This window comes from Colletotrichum karsti (genome assembly GCF_011947395.1).
Source record: "Colletotrichum karsti strain CkLH20 chromosome Unknown Scaffold42, whole genome shotgun sequence".
NCBI lineage: Eukaryota > Fungi > Ascomycota > Sordariomycetes > Glomerellales > Glomerellaceae > Colletotrichum > Colletotrichum karsti.
Window position 1 is genome coordinate 449,649 of NW_024065942.1, and position 19,252 is coordinate 468,900.

Sequence of the window (19,252 nt, forward strand, 5' to 3'; positions counted from 1 at the left end):
ACGTTCTACAATGGGACTTCAATTGCAACGCAGTCAGACTGATGAAACGTAAACCTTTCTTTGCCTCTCCAGACACCTCCCGTCTTTCTGGTTTCTCATACCTCTTGTTGCGTTACCCAAAGACTAAGAATCAAGCCAAAAGCTCATACAACTGCAGACAAGATGTCTTGTCTGCAACTCTGGACACATCGGCTGCGTGGGTGATATTTTGAGAACGAGGAACTATGGCTCATTGCTCTCCCAAGTGCGAAAACGACTCCGCTACTGCCCAGACTACTATTACGCGAGGACACTCGGGATCATCCAAAAGCTCCGGAGCCTTTACCTTAATGCGAGCAACTTGGGTAGAAAACCAATAGCTCGCTTGACTGGGCCTTGGATTCATCTTTGAACGGGAATCCACGATTGCAGAAATGCGTCCTGTCCCGCCACGCGTTGGGTTTACATGAGAACTTGTGTGTTTCAGTTGTGCACCCCCAAGTTGCTGCGCCACGGCGATCAATGGCGTCGAAGGGAGACTCACCACAGGAGCATGACTCGCAGCTCTCAGTCCATTTCGTTCGAGAAGTTTGGTGCGTTGAATTGAGTTTGTTACGCATGGTTCGGATGCCCGCGGAGTGAGGAAACGTCAAGCCGAAAAGTCCGACTGCTTCGGCAGGCGGCTATTTCTCACCCCTTGCCATCCAAACAATGTGTTCATCTCATGTCATGCGATAAGACTAGATCCCGTCCACAGTCACCACATGACGTTGTCGAAGATCAGGGTGAACGTAAAACTGTGCCTGTCGCCTAACTGCTCAGAGTGCGAACAGATGGCCACCACATAGCATTGTCTACTATCGATCGATCGCCATGATCAAGAAGACTAATTACGTCACCATACTGCGGTCAATTATCTTTGAACGAAAAGTTGGCTTCCCAGTACCGAGCGATATTCGGCGTTGGCTTCAGGCTAAGGTCGCTATTGAAGAATTGACTCAGAAGTGATCTTTTAATAGACGCCAGAATCGCTTTCCTCAAATGAAGGCAGATATATACTGGCTCAAACCTTGACCCGACGTGGAATGGGCTTTTCAACTTGCCGAGTCCCACAAGGCTTGAACATGAAACGCTTACTCCCAGGCTGGTGAGGGAGCCAAGGTCAAACAATATAATTGAGTTGGACATGTGCAAGTTAGCGCCATGTCCAGTGATGCTCAAGCAGGGGCTCCTGGACAGAATTCCAGTCGAAGCTCCCAAAAAAGCAGTCGCATGACGGCCTGACAGATATTCTCCAGTCAATTCTGGTGAACAATCCCTGCAGACTGCCCGATCTAGACCCTTTGAGTTTACACAAGCTTCAGCTCGGGTAGAGCGGACGGCCTGTCCAAAATGTTGGCTGAACGAGTTCGGATGATAAAACAAACGCATCGCCCTACGAGGCGCGCTGGGTACTGGTTCAGCAGGTTGACCTTGGGCGTTCGCTCTTTTCACTCATTTCTTTTCTCATTCTCTCGTTCTTGACTTTCGCTTTACACCACCATTATGCGCGTTTCGACGTTACGCGGGGGCATAGTGCTCGCCGTTGCACTTGCAGTATCAGCGGTGGATGGTCAGACTGACAACACTGAGGAATGGGTTAGTTTACTTTGATGGTGTTAAAGTTGCCAGAACTGTTTGAGTTGACCCAATCAATCTTCGCAGGCCCTGGGCACGAAGCTCAAGTTATTCGCCACATCTGAGTCCCAGCAAACGTGTGCGGCAACTGTTGAAGATGCACAGAAAGACTCGGCCAACTTCTCCCCCGTCCAGGCCAGCAGTGACTCAGCCTCGGCCGGAAGTACGGCCAGCGGTCTTGATGCAACTTTCTACTTAACCAATGGCCTTTTAAAAGATGGAAGCTCCTTCACTGATGCCACCGGCATCAGAGTCACGGAGCCAGCTGGCAGCGGTGGTGGCTGCTGGGACACGTCAGATGGCTCGACTGTAAAGATCGCAGCTTGCTACTTGAATAAGAATCAGACTTTCTATGTAAGTTCTGGTTGCAACAAGGACTTGCCAAGGAATGGTAGCTCATCAACATGGTCGCAGGTCACGATTCCTGGAGATAAGACACCATTCTTCATCTTCACCTCGAACCTGAGGGCGATCGAAAGACCCGGAACTGCAGGAGACCCCCTCACATTCGCGTCGGCCAGCCAGACACAGTTATGTGCCTACGCAAATGAGACGGGGAAGCTCATCATCCCGCCTTCCTAGACTCCACTCTACTATCCACAGACCCAGTTGACGAATCTCACGGCCTCCTCCTTTGGCAACACACCACCCGACTCTGAGTCTGCCATTCCCGAATGCACTTTTGCCAACTCAGGCAATACCTCGGCATCCATGCTGGTGAGCATGGGTTCAACTGACTGCATCGTTGCCCGAACCTTCGCGACCATCCCCAGCGGATGCGATGCAAACCCCTCAAACAAGACCTGTATCCTACATCTTTGGCCAGCCTTTTGCCTCGACCTTCCTGAGGTTCGCAACGGTGCTAATTCTTCCGATGCCTTGGAAGTGTGCGTAAGGAAAATCAGCCAAGGCCCTTGCGTCGCCAACCCTTCCGGTGCGGCATGTGCATCCAACTTGTTCGCGGGCATCAAGTATGTCGGCGGCGTCGGCGGAGGTGGTGGCAGCGGTAGCGCAGCGTCCAAACGACAGACTTCTAATGATCCGCTGTTTGGAGACCCGGGTTCGGATATTCCACTGGAGGATCAGTTCTGGATGGGTAAGTAACGGACCACTTGTTTGGACGTATTGCTGATAAGACTCCGTAGGCGTGATGAAGAATGTTATTAATCAAGCAATCGGAGCTTTCAAATTTCTGGCGCAGCCGCAGGTAAAAGAGCTTCAAGTAACCTGTATGGGAATGAGTCACTTGACTTCCATCTTCGAGGCAAGTATCGGCAAGAAGATCAGAGAAGGATGTAGAGATGCATTCAAAGCCTTCGATGTCAGTTTACAACCCTTCGAGACTCTGTTGAAATTCGCTGCTGACGTCATGCAGAGTATCCATGAATTGAGCTACAACAACGACATCGAAAAGGCGGGCAGCATCTTTGCCGACGTCGTCTCATTGCTGAGCTTGGCTCGAGACGTCGTTCAAGCGGCCAGGGCCGTGGGTGCCATAGACTCAGTCCTAGCAAAGTTTGCCAAAGCCAGTACCACCATCGGTGAGGGTAAAGGTATCATGCTTGAAGCAAAGGAAGGAGAGAACACCGTCCAGATCTTTCGCGATGCTGGCGATGGGAAACCGAAGCTCTTATACACCGACACCGATGTGGCTGCGATGGAAAAGTCGATTGAAGAAGGCGGTGCGCAAACACTTCCTCACTTTATGAAGTATCATCACCTTGCTGACAACGATAGGTTTCGACAACTGCAGGGTTTGCGTTGAGGGCAGCGGCGCCAAGTTGCGACGTGCAGGCCTCTTGCGGAAGCTTTGCTGCTTTATGAGCCCCCAAACTTTGGAGGCGCCGGAGAGTGTTTGGAACGACAAGACTGGCCTCACAACAGAACTCGGCAATTCTGAGGCCATTCCTTTGGCTGAGCGCACAATCGCAGCATTGTCGAACACTGCCGGTATTACTGCGGAGGAAAGCAAGCTGATCACGACCATGAGCGAGGGATTCGCCAGCTGGTATACCAAAGCACAGAGTGTCTCGGCCAATGTCGACGAAATCAGCAGCCTCTTATTAGAAGCCTCGAAGAACACCGCCGACTGGCCAAAGATTGCGACCGCGACATCGAAGGCATACGCGCTGAGTGATCAGGAGAAATGGGCTCTCAAGACTTGGATCCAGTTCTACTATATCAACCCGGAGTTTGATTCTGCCATCGGAAAGCTTCCTGCAACCACGGGCTTGGTCATTCGGTCAACTGATCTCGACTCCACAACTGTTAACATGTTGAACAAGCTAGAAGCCGGGGTAGCTAGCAAGGGCACACCTGGAGTTTATGAGGTTCAAGGTGAGTATAATATGGCCGACTTGGCTTGAAATTGTTTTCAAATACTAATATTTTTTGCCAGATCTCGTTTTGAACATCAACACACTCTCAAACGATGGGAATGAAGTCCGAAAGGTGATGGCAACGACACTCAACCTCGGCGATGGCATGTTCACAACCACTAAGGACTACCTCTTTATGATCAACTCCAAGTCCGGTCGTTTCATTGCGCCTGTCTCCAACTCGGAGTATCGAGAGACGGATTTCGTTCAGGGCATCGCCGGGAAGTTCAAGCTCATCGGCCGACAAGAGTTGAACGGTGGAGAAACAGCCAAGGCAGCCGGCAAGCCTGGACCTTACGGAGTTTACTAGTAAGTCCCCCTTCTACATGGCTGTACATGCTATTTAAAATATGTGGTTCTAATTTGAGAGCAGTTTCGACGAAGTTGAAGCCCCAGCGTCTGGTGCGAAGGCAACTTTGGACGATGTTAAGAAGGCTCTGAGTGCCGAAGGCATCACCGTTGCGGGCGGTACAACAAAGCGCGGCCTGGATGGTTTCATGGCGTTATTACCATCTGGGAGGAAGCGGCATATCCATCCTGTCAGAAACCGGCGTCAGACATAAACATTCTTAGTGGTTTGATTACATATGTGTACCAATTCACACCGTGAACAAAGCAGAAATGAAAAGTCAGGAGTGCATATGTGAAGATTACGTAGCAAAAGAGGTTAACTGGTTTATTAATGACATGGGCAACCACAACGCTTTCTCCTTAGCATCTTAGTCAAATTGCTACTTGTAGAAGAGTCAAGCTAGGTTTCGAAATTCTTTCACTTCTAATGAGGATTGGTTTCACCAAAAGGTCACCACGTATATACCAGAGAGCATGCTCCCAATAGATGAGGTGTATTGCACAAATTGACGCAACAAGACTGCAGGTAGAAGCCATTGCGGATACACGTATGTCTTCCACGAAAGGTGCGGAGCATCATGTATCTCGTGCCATTGAGGGTAGCTTCTGTTCAGACACACATATAAAGACATCACGCTAGAACCTCCGCATCATTCCGCTTCAAACTCTCACGATTGTCGCTTTCTTGCGAGGACACTCATTGGTGAGCCGGTTTTAACCATGAAGACTGTGCAGCTAGATACAAGGCACAGATAGTAACAGGCTGCTCACGTCCTCACCGAATGTCGCATGAGATAGCTATATGTCATCGAGCTTGGTAAACGAAATGACTTTCCATGGGCAGGAGAGTCACGATGTCGTATCAGGGGAAAGGATGCCTCCTAGGCCACAAACGGTGACATTCTAACGGCTCTGCTCCGAAATCCTCCTTCTGGGCGAATACCAGGGGACATCAGGAAGTAACCAGTTCCGGCATCAGTAGCGGCTCTTAGCTACTCGATCTGGAACTGATGAGGCTTACCGGGATGAGGCAGCAGTTCCCACTGACCGAGATTCTCGGGAACCATGCTCGCAGGTTTCTGGGCCCGGTCAATATGGTTTGGGATTGCATGCAGGAGAACCAGAACTTGGGAAGCGAGAACATGTCGCCTCTAGAGGCCCAGACATGCTAGGCGCAGCATGCAGACGCGCGGTGATCTGGCTAGCAAAAGAAAACCGGTGTTCAGAGAGTTTTGTGCAGTCCTCGTTCAGTCTATTATGTGCAGCCTGGAATGCCTCATGTCGGTCGAGCTTACCATTATTTCTCCGTTGATATTGATGTCCCAGCGTCATTTACACCGGCTCTCCAGCACCAACAGCCTTCAGACTACGAGTTCAAGAGTTGTAACAAGAAAACTCGTATCCTGACCGAACGAGGCTTTTAGGTGACCCTGGCCTGGTCATTCTGGGCAGGGCTAATTGGCCCCCGTGCTGTCACATTTCACTCGCCGGTTGCCCGTTGGAACCAGGGGGTTTGCTCATCAAAAATCTTCAATACCCCGGCCACGGACCCGGATATCCACCAGGCAAAAATGTTCCCAGAGATGCGTTCAAGACTCCAAAAGCCTGGATCCTTCGCTTTGCATCGCTTGAGTCGCGTGTATCAGGGGCTATCAGGCAATCGAGGCGAGTGAACCCTTGGCGATAAGTTCATCGGGGGCGGAGCGACTCCGATGAAGTGAAGTGCGAGAGTTACGCAGCATTCGGTCTTTGCCGGTATCTACCTACCTGTACCAAAGTAGCCAAACTGCTAATGTTGACTTGACCATGGCATGAGAATGGTACATTCGGAATGAGCGGTGGGAACGCGCTGTAAGGTGTGCGTTTGACTTGCATTATCTTAGCTGCTGGACATAGTCGGCAGATGCACGCTTCGTTGCATCATGATTTGTGCATTGCAGCTGCAACACATTCGAAAAGGAACACATGGCAAATCGCCAGGAAGTGAAGTGCGCGCATTTCTTGCGCCGCATTATTCGCTGGACAATCCGAACGATCGCTGTACGTAGAGGATGGCGAGCGACTGATGGGACCAGAGGCAAAGTAGCTAACTCGCAGTGTTGAATATCTCCTCTGCTGTCGGGGGATCTTCCATGCGCGGCTCAATCTGATGTTCGCTTGTCAAACAGTGGTAGTCAGAACCTTGAATGAGATGGTGACATGAAGTCTGAGGGGTGAATACATAATCGATCGAACGAAGTGACAACAACCACCAACGTGACGTTTCATCCCGAAGTGTCGGTGATGAAATAATAACAAAAAAGATGCTGACCGATTTACGCTGCGCCATACGCTAATGTTCAACAACGGTTTTGGACGGCACTTCCCTCGTTTTACATGACACGGAAACCGGACGCCTTGCCAAATGGGTAGCAATATCGCGAGAGTAAAAACACCGAGGTGAACCGACCGGTACTGCAACTAACCAAGGTAGCGTGTGCTGTGCCGTTGCGTCGCATGAGTAGAGGGCCAGGGGATGAGAGAAGACGCCCGTGGCTGCATGAGAAAAGTCTGATAATCCATGACCGATAGCACTTTCTCGGCGAATCTTGCTTTCTGCGAAAGGTAAGACGTAGGATTCTAGAAGACAGTATCGAAAACTCAAATCAATTTCGGGTCCCAGGGCCGATGAGTGATGATACGGGCAGAGAAGATGAACGGTCACTTGTAGGTCTTGTCTGACATTTAATCGTGACTTTGGACGTACTCAAAGCCCGGACCTGATCTGACTTACGAATACAGGCGTCTTAACGAGCCAGCTATGGGGAGCAGAACTATTCCTGGTGACCAGCCAGCCCTTCCTCGCGAGGGCAAGGCCTGGAGCACTGGCAAGTGCAGAGATCCTTGGGAAATGTCTTCGACTGGTCAAGCGGCGCGGTTGGTGCGCTACAACATGTAAACTCCAGGGCTGGGAGTGGAGTTTGACTTGGATCACGGCATAGCGTTCCCGAAGCTCTCCACCAGCGAAAAGGCTTAGCCCTGGAAGGAGGAGGAGAGTCTGTGTCCTGGGGGAGGAGAAACATGAAAACGAGATCAATCCGTCCAGTTCTGCGTTGCCCTGTGGGTTTCTCGGTGGAATTACGTACGGGCCCAGAGGTGAACTTTTGAGACCACGCCCCCTAACCACTCCGAGATTAGCGGTCCAGGAATTACCGGCATCCCCTGCCATGTTCATGGACTTTGGTTGCGTAACGATTTTCTGTCTCAATAACTCGACCGTGATGAATTGGACTTTTCAATGGCCTAGGAACATCATGCTGAAGTCGTCCAGTTGTCAAAGGCATTCCTCACAGTCTGTTCGAGCGCATTCGTCATCGGACCGTCGCGTGGTTGCAGCGCTCCCTCCCGCTCCCGCTCTGCCTTGCCGGTTGATGAATCGCTGAACGAAAGGCGACGGGACCTTGCCGTAAGGGTCCTGAGGGCCGCCAGCACCCGTCGAAGGCGTCTCTTAGGTGGTGTGGACTGTGGCCTTTTGTGGCGCCGGGGAGGTGCTCCGCGATCCTCCCGTTCCGTGGGACTCGCCTCCAAGGTGATCCTTGCCGGAACCCCCGACATCAGGCGACACTCCCCCTCCAACACCCCTGTTGTCCTCGCAAGCTCCAAGGGCAACGGAAGTGGGATTAGAGTTTTTGGTTTAGAATTAGCAGCGGGGTGGTTCGATGGGTTGGGAAACGGGGGTTTTCTGGGCCAGAGTGAAATTGGACGTCCGCAGGTGTTGAAGCCGTTGACCATTTGGCTTTGGTTATCCAAGTTCCAGCAGAGCCAAGTTGACGTCCCTTGGATATACGCACCGTTCGTAAGTAGCATAATACAGCCCGGTACTACTTCTCATTGGTGCCGTCTCTGCTCTTTTGTGTTTCATTTGGCTGCTTACCCTGACGCCGCTACCACTGCACCAGCGCACATCAAAAAGCAAAAGTGTCCTTTCGTGAAGTAGCACACCCTGTACCCAATCCATCATTTGTCAAACACCGCAACCGAGAAGCCATGGCGGAACACGACCAAGACCAAGACCAAGCGCAAGGGCCCCTCCCCGTCATCATCATCGGCGCCGGTGTCAGCGGCCTGCTACTCGCCCAGTTCTTCCGCAAGAACGGCATCCCCTTCCGCATCTTCGAGCGAGACACGGACCTGACTACCCGCGGCGTCGGCTGGGGCTTGACTCTGCACTGGTCGCTGCCGGCCCTGAGGGCTCTCTTGCCCGAAGACCTGGTCTCCCGGCTGCCAGAGGCCTACGTCGACCGCGCCGCCGTTGCCAGAGGTGAGGCCTCCGCGTTCCCTTTCTTCGACCTGAGCACCGGCGAGCTCAAGGGCGCAAGTCCCCGCGCGCCGGAGAGTCTGCGGATCAGAGTCACCAGGGAGAGGTTGCGTCGGCTTGTTGCGACCGACATCGATATCCAGGTACGCTCGCATTTTTTACCTTTTTGGATTATGGGTCTTTTCTCACGGGGGCATTGCCGATGCCGTCGATCACGATACTGAGTTGCATTGCAGTGGGGGAGGGCCTTTGCCAGCTTCCAAGAAAAGGAGGGCGCTGTTGTTGCGACTTTTGAAGATGGCTCGACATGCACCGGTCGCGTGCTTGTTGCGTGCGACGGAGGGGCATCCCGAGTCCGGACACAGCTCTTCCCGGATCAGCATGAGAGGCACCGGATCCCGGTCCGGGTCCTTGGCTTGAAGGTGTTCTTGTCACCCGATCAAATGGAGCCGATCAGGAAGCTTGATCCCTTCTTTCTGCAAGGAACGTCGTCTCAGAATGACACCTTTCTCTATCTCAGCAGTAAGTTTCGTCCTTCCGCTTACTGTCGTATTCGATTTCAATGTCTTATCAAAATCCCAACGATGGTGAGGATGATTATCGTCGTATCGCGGAGCCGGGATTGTCCCTGACAATGCCGCGAATCTCGACGGCAACACTATCGGGACCGCAAAACCTTGATACTGAATTACCCCCAACCTTTATTCCTTCAAAAGCTCCATCTGGAAATAACGACGCGCGCGACGGCATCATGCGACTAATGCAAACTGTGTTTTTCTTTAGTGCTTGACGCTCCCGATAACAACGAGGAAAGCAAAGGCAAATACAGCTGTCAGATGTGCATCTCGTGGCCGGACCGCCCGGGCTTCCTGGGCAAGCCGGAGCCAACGGAATTCCCTCCGACTAATGACGGCCGACTCAGTCTCATCAGATCGTTTGCCGAAGGCTGGTCGGAGCCATTTCGATCTCTTGCGCTTGGCATCCCCACTGACACTGACGTGAAACACCTCGACCTCTTCGATTATCCTCCACCAAAGGGTCTTCGGTCTACAGGAAAGGCGGTGTTGATGGGCGACGCCTTTCACGCAATGGCCATGTGTAAGTTGACAAGCACCGTCGGCAATTGAATCACTCAGGGTTCTCTGCTGCTGCGGTCGTTTCTCTCGGGATATTGTTTCCATATGGGAGGTTCGTCTCAAATAAACGAGGATAATGGCTGACGGCACGCACAGACAGAGGCGAGGGTGCAAACCACGCCATCCTCGATGCCCTGGATTTTGCAGAAAACGTAGCGCCGAAATTGGACGCCACCTTCGACGACCTCAGAGCAGCCATGGACATCTACGAAGATGCCGTCGTTTCCAGAGCCCGGCCCGGCGTGCTAGCATCGCGGCGGGCCTGTCTTGATGCCCACGACTGGCCCAAGATTAGCCCTACAAGCCCACTCCTCAGCAAGCGAGAGATGAAGCTTCAGTTTGATGAAGAGTAGATGGAGGATATACCAATTTAGATTAATTTGAAATAAAGACGTGCGTGGCGAAGATCGCGTACACCGCATTCTTGGGAATTAGAGGGGGAGATTTCCATCTACAATCGTTCGACTACCCATCCCCGTGATGTGGGATATGGGGGTTTGATTCATGACATACGCAATTGTGCCCCGTCTGAGGGCCCTCTAGTCAGTGGGGGAGATCAACAGCCCGTGCAGTCCATGTCTCCTTCGTCGATGCTCATGATCCCGATCACTTTTGAGTCGTGAGATCAATCCCCAGACTTCACATAGCCTCAATGGGAAGTGATCGCTCACAACAACAAACTTTAACCCTGCAAACGCCATTTGGTAGATCTATCAATAGTTCAGGGCTTCTCTAGTGCTCTTGCACATTATCATGTACATCTTTTCCTTCTTGACCAGAACAATATGCGGTGCATGAATCATTCTCTCCGCATCTAGACTGACTCTCGCGAATCCCTTCGCCGTGTTGACGATTTTCCTTCCTTTCTGTCGTCGACCTCGACGCTGTACGTCACAGATTTTATAATATTCCCCGGGAGAATGTTCTCCTCGCTGCCGTTGTCGCCCTTGCTGTGATTTGCTGAAGCGAAGACGCTCTTGTCGTGGTTCATTTCGCTGAGTTTGTATCTTTCAGCGCCTTTCAAGCCACTTCGGCCGTGAGATGATCCACCAGAGTATTTCGAGCGGTAGTTCTTCGCCTTTTTCATGCATACGGGCGCAAGGAAGGGAAGGGAGGAAACGATATTCTGTGCCGCTCGTTAGCATGTCGGTTGTAAGACCCTGTCTCTCGGAAACACTTACGCCAACGTTAAATTCGATGGTTCCCCACAAGACCAACATTGTTGAGTTTCCGTCGCCAAACTGAATCCGGTTGATCTCGAGATATCGCAAGATAGAACACAGCGTCGTAAAAAGACCGAGCAGGAAAATAGCGATGAGTCCGACCTTCTTCTCTAGACGGATGTTGAGTTTGAGAAGGACTGGAATGGGGAGAAGAGCCACGACAACGTCGGAGACAATGGTGACAACAGCGTATGCGGTGAATGAAGGACCCGGCGCCAAGCAAGTTCCATCTTTCAGCGGGTTCCATGACTTGTCGACCTGTTGAGATAAAGTCAGCACGAGAGGTTTTACAAGTGTACGACATATATGCTTACCGGAGTGCATGCAAAGATGAGTGAGAATGCGCATCCCAGGTGTGCAAGAAAGACGAGAATGATGGTCAGCCAAACGACGCGGCGATAGTTCTTCTGATCGGTGCCCTTGAGCAAACGCAGGTAGCTGATCAAGAGAGCAATCTTGAAAAAGCTGATGCCAATCTGATAGATGGGGCGGCCAGCGAAGTTAATGCGGGTGTACTTGATCAGGTTCGCCTTTGGACGCGACTTGACTGGTAAACCAAGTCCGTATCTCGTCTCTGAGGGAACAGTCAGAAGCAGCTTTGATCTCCAGAACTTGCCAACTTACGACCAATGGTAAGACCAGAGTAGGCTAGTGCAAATATCACAGACAGCAAAGACATCCAGTCGTCCGAAGCCAACCCTCTAGCGGTGTGCCGAATCCATAGTCGAGACCCCACGATGGCGAGAGACAAGACTGAGAGAACGGTGCATATGGCGATGATGGTAGGCCATTGAGACTCGGCCTCAACCTCCGGAGTGGCGTTCAGTACCCAGCCCATGGCGTCAAGTCCCACGGCTAGTTGCGTTGTTCAAACCGACAAACGATCGATCGAGTTGCCGCGCGGTTGTGGCTTGAAGACAAGACTAACAAGTAAGGTACAAGACACGGCCAACACGCGAGGGAGGATATCAACGACGTGCGACCAACAACAAAAATGAGGAGAATTCAAGCCAACAAGTAAGGAGGAGGCGCCGGCGGACTGTTGAAGAAAGACCTAGCCTGCAGGTGGAAGCAAGGGAAAATGGTGGAGGCCGGACCGCGCTCCACGGTGTTGAATGACTGGGGGAGCCGCTTTAATCTTTATGACTTCTGCCCTGCTCCTTTCTGTCTGATGCTGGCTGGAAAATCACCTTATCCACCCCAAATAAGGCAGCTGGACCATTGATGAGTTTCTTCTGCGTTCCCGTCTGCGCGGTAAACCCCTTTGCTGGGCCACGACATTCGGGGGTGGAGAGGAGGGGTGAGTGAATCTTTGGATGGTAGGTGATTTGGCCGATTGTGCGAGAGTCGGGACGCCCTGCCACGCCGGCGTGGTAAAGCAAATTCGGCCCTCAAATGTCTCAAACATGACAAGGATGATTCTGGTGTGTCTATCTCGATAATTCCGAATAATATGATAGGGTTTTACCAGGCGTCGAGAGCGTTGAGCGGCCAAGACTAGCATGGCCTTGCAAGGCCAATGAACGGGCCTGCAGGGCATGTTCACGGAGCGCGGAGGAAATCAGCGATGCCACTCCGGGCGGATTTCCCTCCATCGTGGTGACATTGGGAAGTCGGAAGACCTGGTGCTTTTGGGGGATCAACAGGTCCCCGCCGACAATGCACGCCTGCATCGTCTCTCTCTTTGGCTAGTCTCTGGCTGAGGCAATCGAGGGGTGCCTGGTTCGCCAAGACCGCATGTCTGGTTTCCGAACTTTTGCTTCTTCCTACCGTCCGGAGTCACATCCGAAAGGGACTCAGATGGGCCCCCAAAACCATTGAACCATCGCTTTCGTATTCTAAGTGGATGGTGCGGCGAAATAGGTTCGGCGTTGTATGGACATGGGTAGTGGGATATCAGGGACCGACGAGATCAAATGTTGGCCGAATTGCCAAGATGGGGAATGGAAGACTGAAAGGGAAAGAGACCAGAACTCAGAAGACGGTTACTGCCAAACCGTCGTAACGGTCAGTTAAACTCTGCTGTGCCGCCGTCTTGCTGCCAGGCGAGGCGAGACGAAAGTTTCTGCTCGGCGCGCTGATGCGTCGTCCTCCGGCTTGGGCAGAAGATTAATGTCGTTCGACCACGGAAGCCAGATTGACACTTTGACATCGGCAAACTCGTGCGGCCCTTTCGACCGCCCTGCTGTTATTAAAAAGGCGCCCCCAATACTACTCGCGTTTTCCCCGCCCGAGGAAATTTGACGATTTCATGTCGAACATGCTCAGAGGGACATTTTCATGCCCGCAGAAAGACCCTCAGCCGCCACATTACGGTATTTACCTTGCGGCCTTGGTCGATGAGAAGACGATAATCTGCAGAAAACTTTCGCGCAGGTACAACAGACGGGATAGTTCTCAAAGTCGCCCCCGAAGCGAATCCCCGCAGAGCCGGAGCGCATTCTGAAGAGGGGCCTGGTCCGGCTATGGCATTGGCAATCGATCATAGGCTCACTTGCGATGCGGCCGGATATGAATGGGACTGCCTTCAATGGGGCTCTGACGGGGATTCTGACTATCGGCCCAGGTTGTGGCTTCCTCTGGATCCAGTCCTCAGCTGAGAACGCATCACTCCTCCTGTGGATGGCGATGCTGGCTCGCGAACTGGAGGTCCAGGTTGCATGCATCGGCTACAAGGGGTTGTTGGCGAGGAGGTAAGGGTCCGCCCTTGTCGAGAAGCTATTCAGGGGCCCCCCGGTCCCCTGCCCAGACCACATCAACCTTGCAAAATGCAGGCGAGGATCGGGGAGCCTGCGCCGTACGGCACTACGAGCTCCCAAGACCGGCCTCAGGGAAGGATGGGTTACATCCAGCAAGATACAGATACTTCGTGCAAAGTCCTTGAGAAAATATTGCACCACGAGGGGGCGGATGTAGAAAGGCTTTTCGTGCGAGGTGCTCGCGGTCATGCTACCTACCACCAAGTGCCAAGTTCCCAACAAGCATGCTGTGTTTCTGGGCCCTTGAACCAGAATTGGAACGAGATTTACAATTAAATGGGACACAATCTTGCCCGGAGTCGCAGGGGTGATCACATTGGAGAGAATTCGTCGAATCGAACGAGGTCTTGTTCTCTCGTTGCTTCTTCCTCCCTCTTCATTACCACCATCCCATCCCTTCTCGTCCAACTGTTCTGGTCGTCACTTACTTTCTTTTCCATCTGACATCTCTTTATTTTGCTGATCAGCAAAACCTTAAGAGGTCAGCTCCGCAGCGGAAGCCTGTGCGTTCTCATCACAGACATCGTCTCTTTACCGAGCTTGTAATACAGTGCGTCACGTCACTCGTCACCCACTTGCGCTGGAGCTTCTTTTCTTTTCACTTTGGATTGCCTCTTCTTCAAACACTCTAGTTCGGAATGTCTACCGACGAGAAGTCGCCAAAGGACTTCGTGAGCTCGGCCTCGTCCGACCACGATGGCTCCTCCGGATCCGTTGACGCAGCGTGGAAGTTCCTCAACGACCATCGCGAAGCCGGCGGTGATACGAGCTCCGTCGACCTCAATGCGCTCCGACGAAAGATTGACTGGCGCATCGTGCCCCTCATGTTTGGCTGTTACACGATGCAATTCCTGGACAAGGTCATTCTCAACGTACGTCTTTCCCCTGAAGGAGCCGCCTGGCCCGTGTTTCTACGGTCAAGCCCAGACTTTCGAAGTGTGACAGTGATCTGACAGGCAGAAACAGTACGCAGCTGTCATGGGTCTTAGCAAGGACCTCAAGCTGGTCGGAAACGACTTCTCCAACATCGCCACGTTCCTATTTGTTGGTTTGCTGTGCTTCGAGATCCCCAACAGTTCGTCAGCCGCCCCGATCATCCGTCTCGCTTGAGGAAGAAGAAAGGAGAAAAGACCTCGTGAGGTTCGGAAAAAGCAACAGAGAATGCGCTGACACCCATTCGCAGTCTACTTTCTCCAGATGGTTCCCGCGGCGAAATGGCTGGGCCTCAATGTCATCCTCTGGGGTACTGCGACCGCGTGCGGCGCCGCTGCTCACAACTACACGTCTCTGCTCGTCTCGCGTATCTTCCTGGGTATATTCGAGGCGACGATCGGTCCATCCCTGATGCTCATCAGCTCCCAGTGGTACACCAAGTCCGAACAGGCCCCGCGCTTCTCGTTCTGGTACCTGGGTCTGGGCCTGGGCCAGATTTTGGGAGGCGCCATCTCCTACGGCTTCCAACACATTGCTCCTGGCGCTGGTCTCGCCGGATGGCGCATCATGTTCATCGTCCTCGGATGCCTTACCGTCACCATTGGTCTGGCCACTCTTCTCTTGGTCCCCGACACTCCGATGAAGGCCCGCTGGTTGAGCGACACCGAGAAGGTTGCTCTTCTGAAGCACGTCAGTGTCAACCAGACCGGTATTGAGAGCCGCAAGTTCCGTCCCAAGCAGATTCTCGAGGCCCTCATGGACCCCCAGATGTACCTGATGACCCTTGCCGTTGTCCTCGTACGTACCTGATCCCTCACGGCCAGTTCCTCTTTCTAACCCCTAGCAGCTTTCCGTCTCCAGCGGTGTTGTCACCACCTACTCGGCCACACTTATTCGCAACCTGGGCTACGACTCCAAGCGCGCCGCCCTGATGAACATGCCTTCCGGTGTTGTGAGCATCTTCTTTACGCTTCTCGTCGGATACGGCATCCGCTACCAGTCGAACCGTTGGGCGTGGATCGTTGCCTGCATCATCCCAGCGTAAGTCATCAATCGTTCGAGAACGGGAAGAAAAAGAAACTTGCTAATCTTGCCCCCAGTATCATTGGTGGCGCTCTGATGTCTTTCCTCCCCGTGAGCAACCGTTCTGGGTGCTTGGCTGGTATTTACCTGGTCAACGCCGTCGTTGCTCCCCTGACTGTCTTCTACGCCGTAAGTAGCTCTTCAACCATCAGGTTTCGAGGTAGAATTTTGTGGATCAATGTCTGACACATCTTCTTCAGTGGACCGCCGCCAACTTTGGCGGTGCTACCAAGCGAGCCTTTGCCGCGGCAATCGTCAGCGGGTCATTTTCTCTCGGCAACATCATCGGCCCCCAGACGTTCCAGGCCCGCGACGCCCCCGATTACCGCCCGGCGAAGATCGCCGTCATGGGCACTCAGGCAGGCTGTGCTCTTGTGACATTGGTTCTGTACGCATACTACCGATGGGAGAACAAGAGACGCGGTGCCAAGCAGCAGACTGAAGAGGCTTTCATGGCCCCTGAGGTGTGGGCTTCTATGACGGACAAGGAGAACAAGCAGTTCCGCTACACCTACTAGACGGGAATTGTAAGCGCAAGCGAACCGGTGTAAGAGTTTGGTTTGCCCCATAGATGTATATAAATCCGGGAAATATTTTATCCAACTGTACACCACAGAATCTCTTAGACATGGATACAACCAATCAGATGGCATGCTTGACGACGAAACCGTTCACGTCTGTGGGTGCAAGGTTTCGAGAACAGACTTGGCAGGTCCATCGTCAACGTGCTCGGCTCCGAGTCCTAACGGCTGGGTGGACATCACACTTTCCAAACCTCCGTGCCACGTACCCTCGCTAGTCGACCCTGGACACTGGTTCCAGGTGATCCGCTGCCTGCCCCGAGTTGAGCGGATGAATGGATGAATCTTTCGTACCGATCATGTGTTGGTACGTGAGTTTGTTCGAACTTCGGCCTATATTTGGATGAGAATGGATTCACCAACTCGGGTCTTAAGGCCGACGGTGTTATTTCCATTTAAGCTTCGTTGAACGCTCATGCTATCGTCCGTTCGGGCGGTATCGCTGTAGATCGTCCCTTCAAATTCTAGATTCAACCGATCACCACCGTTGCACGTCATACGAATTTCTCTACCTCGCCTCATTCTGATCTATGTCCATTAGTGGTTTGATTGTCTGGGTCCACGATCTCTTTGTTGTTGACGTATTCACCGCTTCGCAGCTTTAGTCATTTAAGCTTCATTGTAGGGTCGTGCCATGTCCTATTCGGGTAATCCGGGAGTCTTCTCCCACATCCCGAAGCAGGGAGGCGCCAACTAAAGAGGTCGGTGCCCGTGGACAACTCTATTTCTAGTCTTTACATAGTACACGAGTGGACTAAATCTCTAAAGACGACTGTAGTTGTGCTTGGCGTAACGCACTACGTCCATTTGAAGGCAATCTTTCCGCGGAGTATGCACCGTCTCAGCTCTACGGCGTGACCCGTCGGATCTTTACAACTAAAGAGTTTCAGGTTTAATCATGGTTATCTATCTTGACTGTACGCCTAGTCTAACGCCTTTCAACGACGTAAGGCACATGCATAACGTTGCTTGCCATTGGTTTCTTCAGTTTCAGTCAAGCCAAGGATCTGACAATCTCCTGGAACTGTTTTTCGGTGATGGTCTCAACACCGAGCAACTCATTGGCCTTCTGGGTATCGGACGTAAGCTGTAGCTCCGAATCGAAAACGAATCTCAAAACTATGTCTCCCACGACCGACAGGTCAAAGATGCCCGAGACAAGCTTCTTGACGCCTCGTTCGTAGCGTTCCATGGTGTTGACTTCGATTATTTCGAGTTCTACTTCCGGTAGGGCCTCTTTGACAAGTTCCAGGATGCGGTTCTGAGTTAAACTGATAACCTCGATGGTGAATGTCTGGTTCTTCGTCTCTTCGGGATGTCTGAGCACGCCCGCAACAGCGTCGCCAAAAGCACTTCGCGTAGTCAGACCAAACGGGATAGTCCCTCCGTCATGACGATAAAACTTCCGCTTGGGGATGCTCATGCCCTCCTCAAACGTCATGATCCATTCAATCCATGGCCCTCCCAAGATAGACGTGTATTCGATTTGGCCCGCGGCGGCGGCTGCTTGTAGGGCCTCGTCGACTTTGATCTTGCTCGCCGAGAGAGGTGAGGAGTGGGCGGCCGGTTGACGGTGATCTGAGCCAAACTCTGATGGTATGAAGCGCTTTACGCCCGCAGCAATGACTGCGTCAAGGACTCGGAGAAGAAGAGCCTCGAGATGGCCAGGAAGTGTACAGACAACCGCGTCGAAGCCCCTGAATGCTTCAGTCAGGCTGTCGAGTGATTCGTACTCGGCCTCTACGGCCTTGGCGCCGAGGGGGAGGGCTTTGGCTCGTGTGTCTCGGGAGGCTCGGGTGACAACTGAGATGTCGAAGATGCCGGCGGCAATAAGACGCTCTACGATGATATGGCCGAGGTCGCCAGTTCCCTACAGGCCACGTGCGGGCGTTGGTCAGTGCTGGAGGGCGGAGGCACCCGGGGAAGGGGGGCAGGAGGCTTTGTAGCTTACCCCTATGACAGCCACCTTTGTAAGTACAGCCATGTTGCAAGTGGTGGTCGTGTACGTAGTGACAGGAAAGTAAGTAGGTAGTGTCTCAGGTCGCGAAATCTTCGGCGGAGGAGGTCGCCGAATATATGCTCGTCCAAGGCTCTCGAATGCTCTGTGTCCACTCCATGACGTGATATCGCGTCTTGTGTCTTGTCTTATACCGGAGGTCTCTCCGGAATACCTTCAAATCGATTCCATAAGCTCCGTGATGGTTGAACGGTCCTCCTACCGGCTCGCCGGCGGAGGGTGAAGAATCTCGGCGTCCGGAGGCCCCGCGCCGGGGATCTAGGCCCCACAATACCGGCATCCCACCAGCTGAGTCATCTCGGATGACAAATGATCGGGAGGGTGGGAGACCAATCATTAGCGAGCTTTGGCGCGTACAGCTGCCGCGGGAGGTTTAGCCCGGGATCCATAGTTCCCAGGGGGGGCCCTCGGAGAGAAGCGAAGGTCCTGTCCGAACATCACAACGCACACAATCCAAGGCTTCCGGTGGTATCTTATGCACCGGGCCCCTTCTACAGAGTCCTTTTTTTACTCATCCTTAGTCAACACATTGGGACAACCCTCAGTGCGATGGATCTGTTCCTATCGTACTCTGGAGGTGCCCAGCATGCCGTTCACCTGCGACCATGAAGGCTGCGGCCGCTCGTATTTGCGTAAAGAACACCTCACGCGTCACAAGAAAGAACACGCAGCAACTCCATCCTTCTGTTGCCCATCATGCGGTACGAAATTCACAAGAGGGTATGTTGAACACAAGAACAGTGCTCTTTTTCGGCGGTGGTTTCTGCTTTGGCGTCTCTCTGCAGGCAAGCTCGTGATCCGGTCAACGGGACATGGTTTCCGAATAGCTCGCATTAAT

The 19,252-nt window shown here is 52.7% G+C and overlaps 4 protein-coding genes across 4 annotated transcripts; 2 read left to right on the top strand and 2 right to left on the bottom strand.

The window, feature by feature from the left end:
- Window positions 1-8,411: 8,411 nt before the first annotated feature.
- CkaCkLH20_10786 (FAD binding domain-containing protein) lies at window positions 8,412-10,171 on the top strand (the record flags this gene model as incomplete). The annotated part of the gene is made up of 4 exons (XM_038893500.1): window positions 8,412-8,825; window positions 8,919-9,204; window positions 9,466-9,780; window positions 9,915-10,171. The coding sequence occupies 4 exons, from the start codon at window positions 8,412-8,414 to the stop codon at window positions 10,169-10,171; spliced, it is 1,272 nt and encodes a 423-aa protein (XP_038741313.1).
- Window positions 10,172-10,632: 461 nt separating this feature from the next.
- Window positions 10,633-11,879, bottom strand: CkaCkLH20_10787 (uncharacterized protein; the record flags this gene model as incomplete). Its single annotated transcript, XM_038893501.1, has 4 exons — window positions 10,633-10,944; window positions 11,000-11,299; window positions 11,356-11,615; window positions 11,666-11,879. The coding sequence occupies 4 exons, from the start codon at window positions 11,877-11,879 to the stop codon at window positions 10,633-10,635; spliced, it is 1,086 nt and encodes a 361-aa protein (XP_038741314.1).
- Window positions 11,880-14,438: 2,559 nt separating this feature from the next.
- Window positions 14,439-16,334, top strand: CkaCkLH20_10788 (major facilitator superfamily transporter; the record flags this gene model as incomplete). Its single annotated transcript, XM_038893502.1, has 6 exons — window positions 14,439-14,672; window positions 14,767-14,875; window positions 14,984-15,531; window positions 15,581-15,774; window positions 15,834-15,945; window positions 16,017-16,334. 6 exons carry the CDS (start codon window positions 14,439-14,441, stop codon window positions 16,332-16,334), a joined length of 1,515 nt encoding a protein of 504 aa, XP_038741315.1.
- Window positions 16,335-17,391: 1,057 nt separating this feature from the next.
- CkaCkLH20_10789 (oxidoreductase) lies at window positions 17,392-18,381 on the bottom strand (the record flags this gene model as incomplete). The annotated part of the gene is made up of 2 exons (XM_038893503.1): window positions 17,392-18,267; window positions 18,349-18,381. 2 exons carry the CDS (start codon window positions 18,379-18,381, stop codon window positions 17,392-17,394), a joined length of 909 nt encoding a protein of 302 aa, XP_038741316.1.
- Window positions 18,382-19,252: the final 871 nt, after the last annotated feature.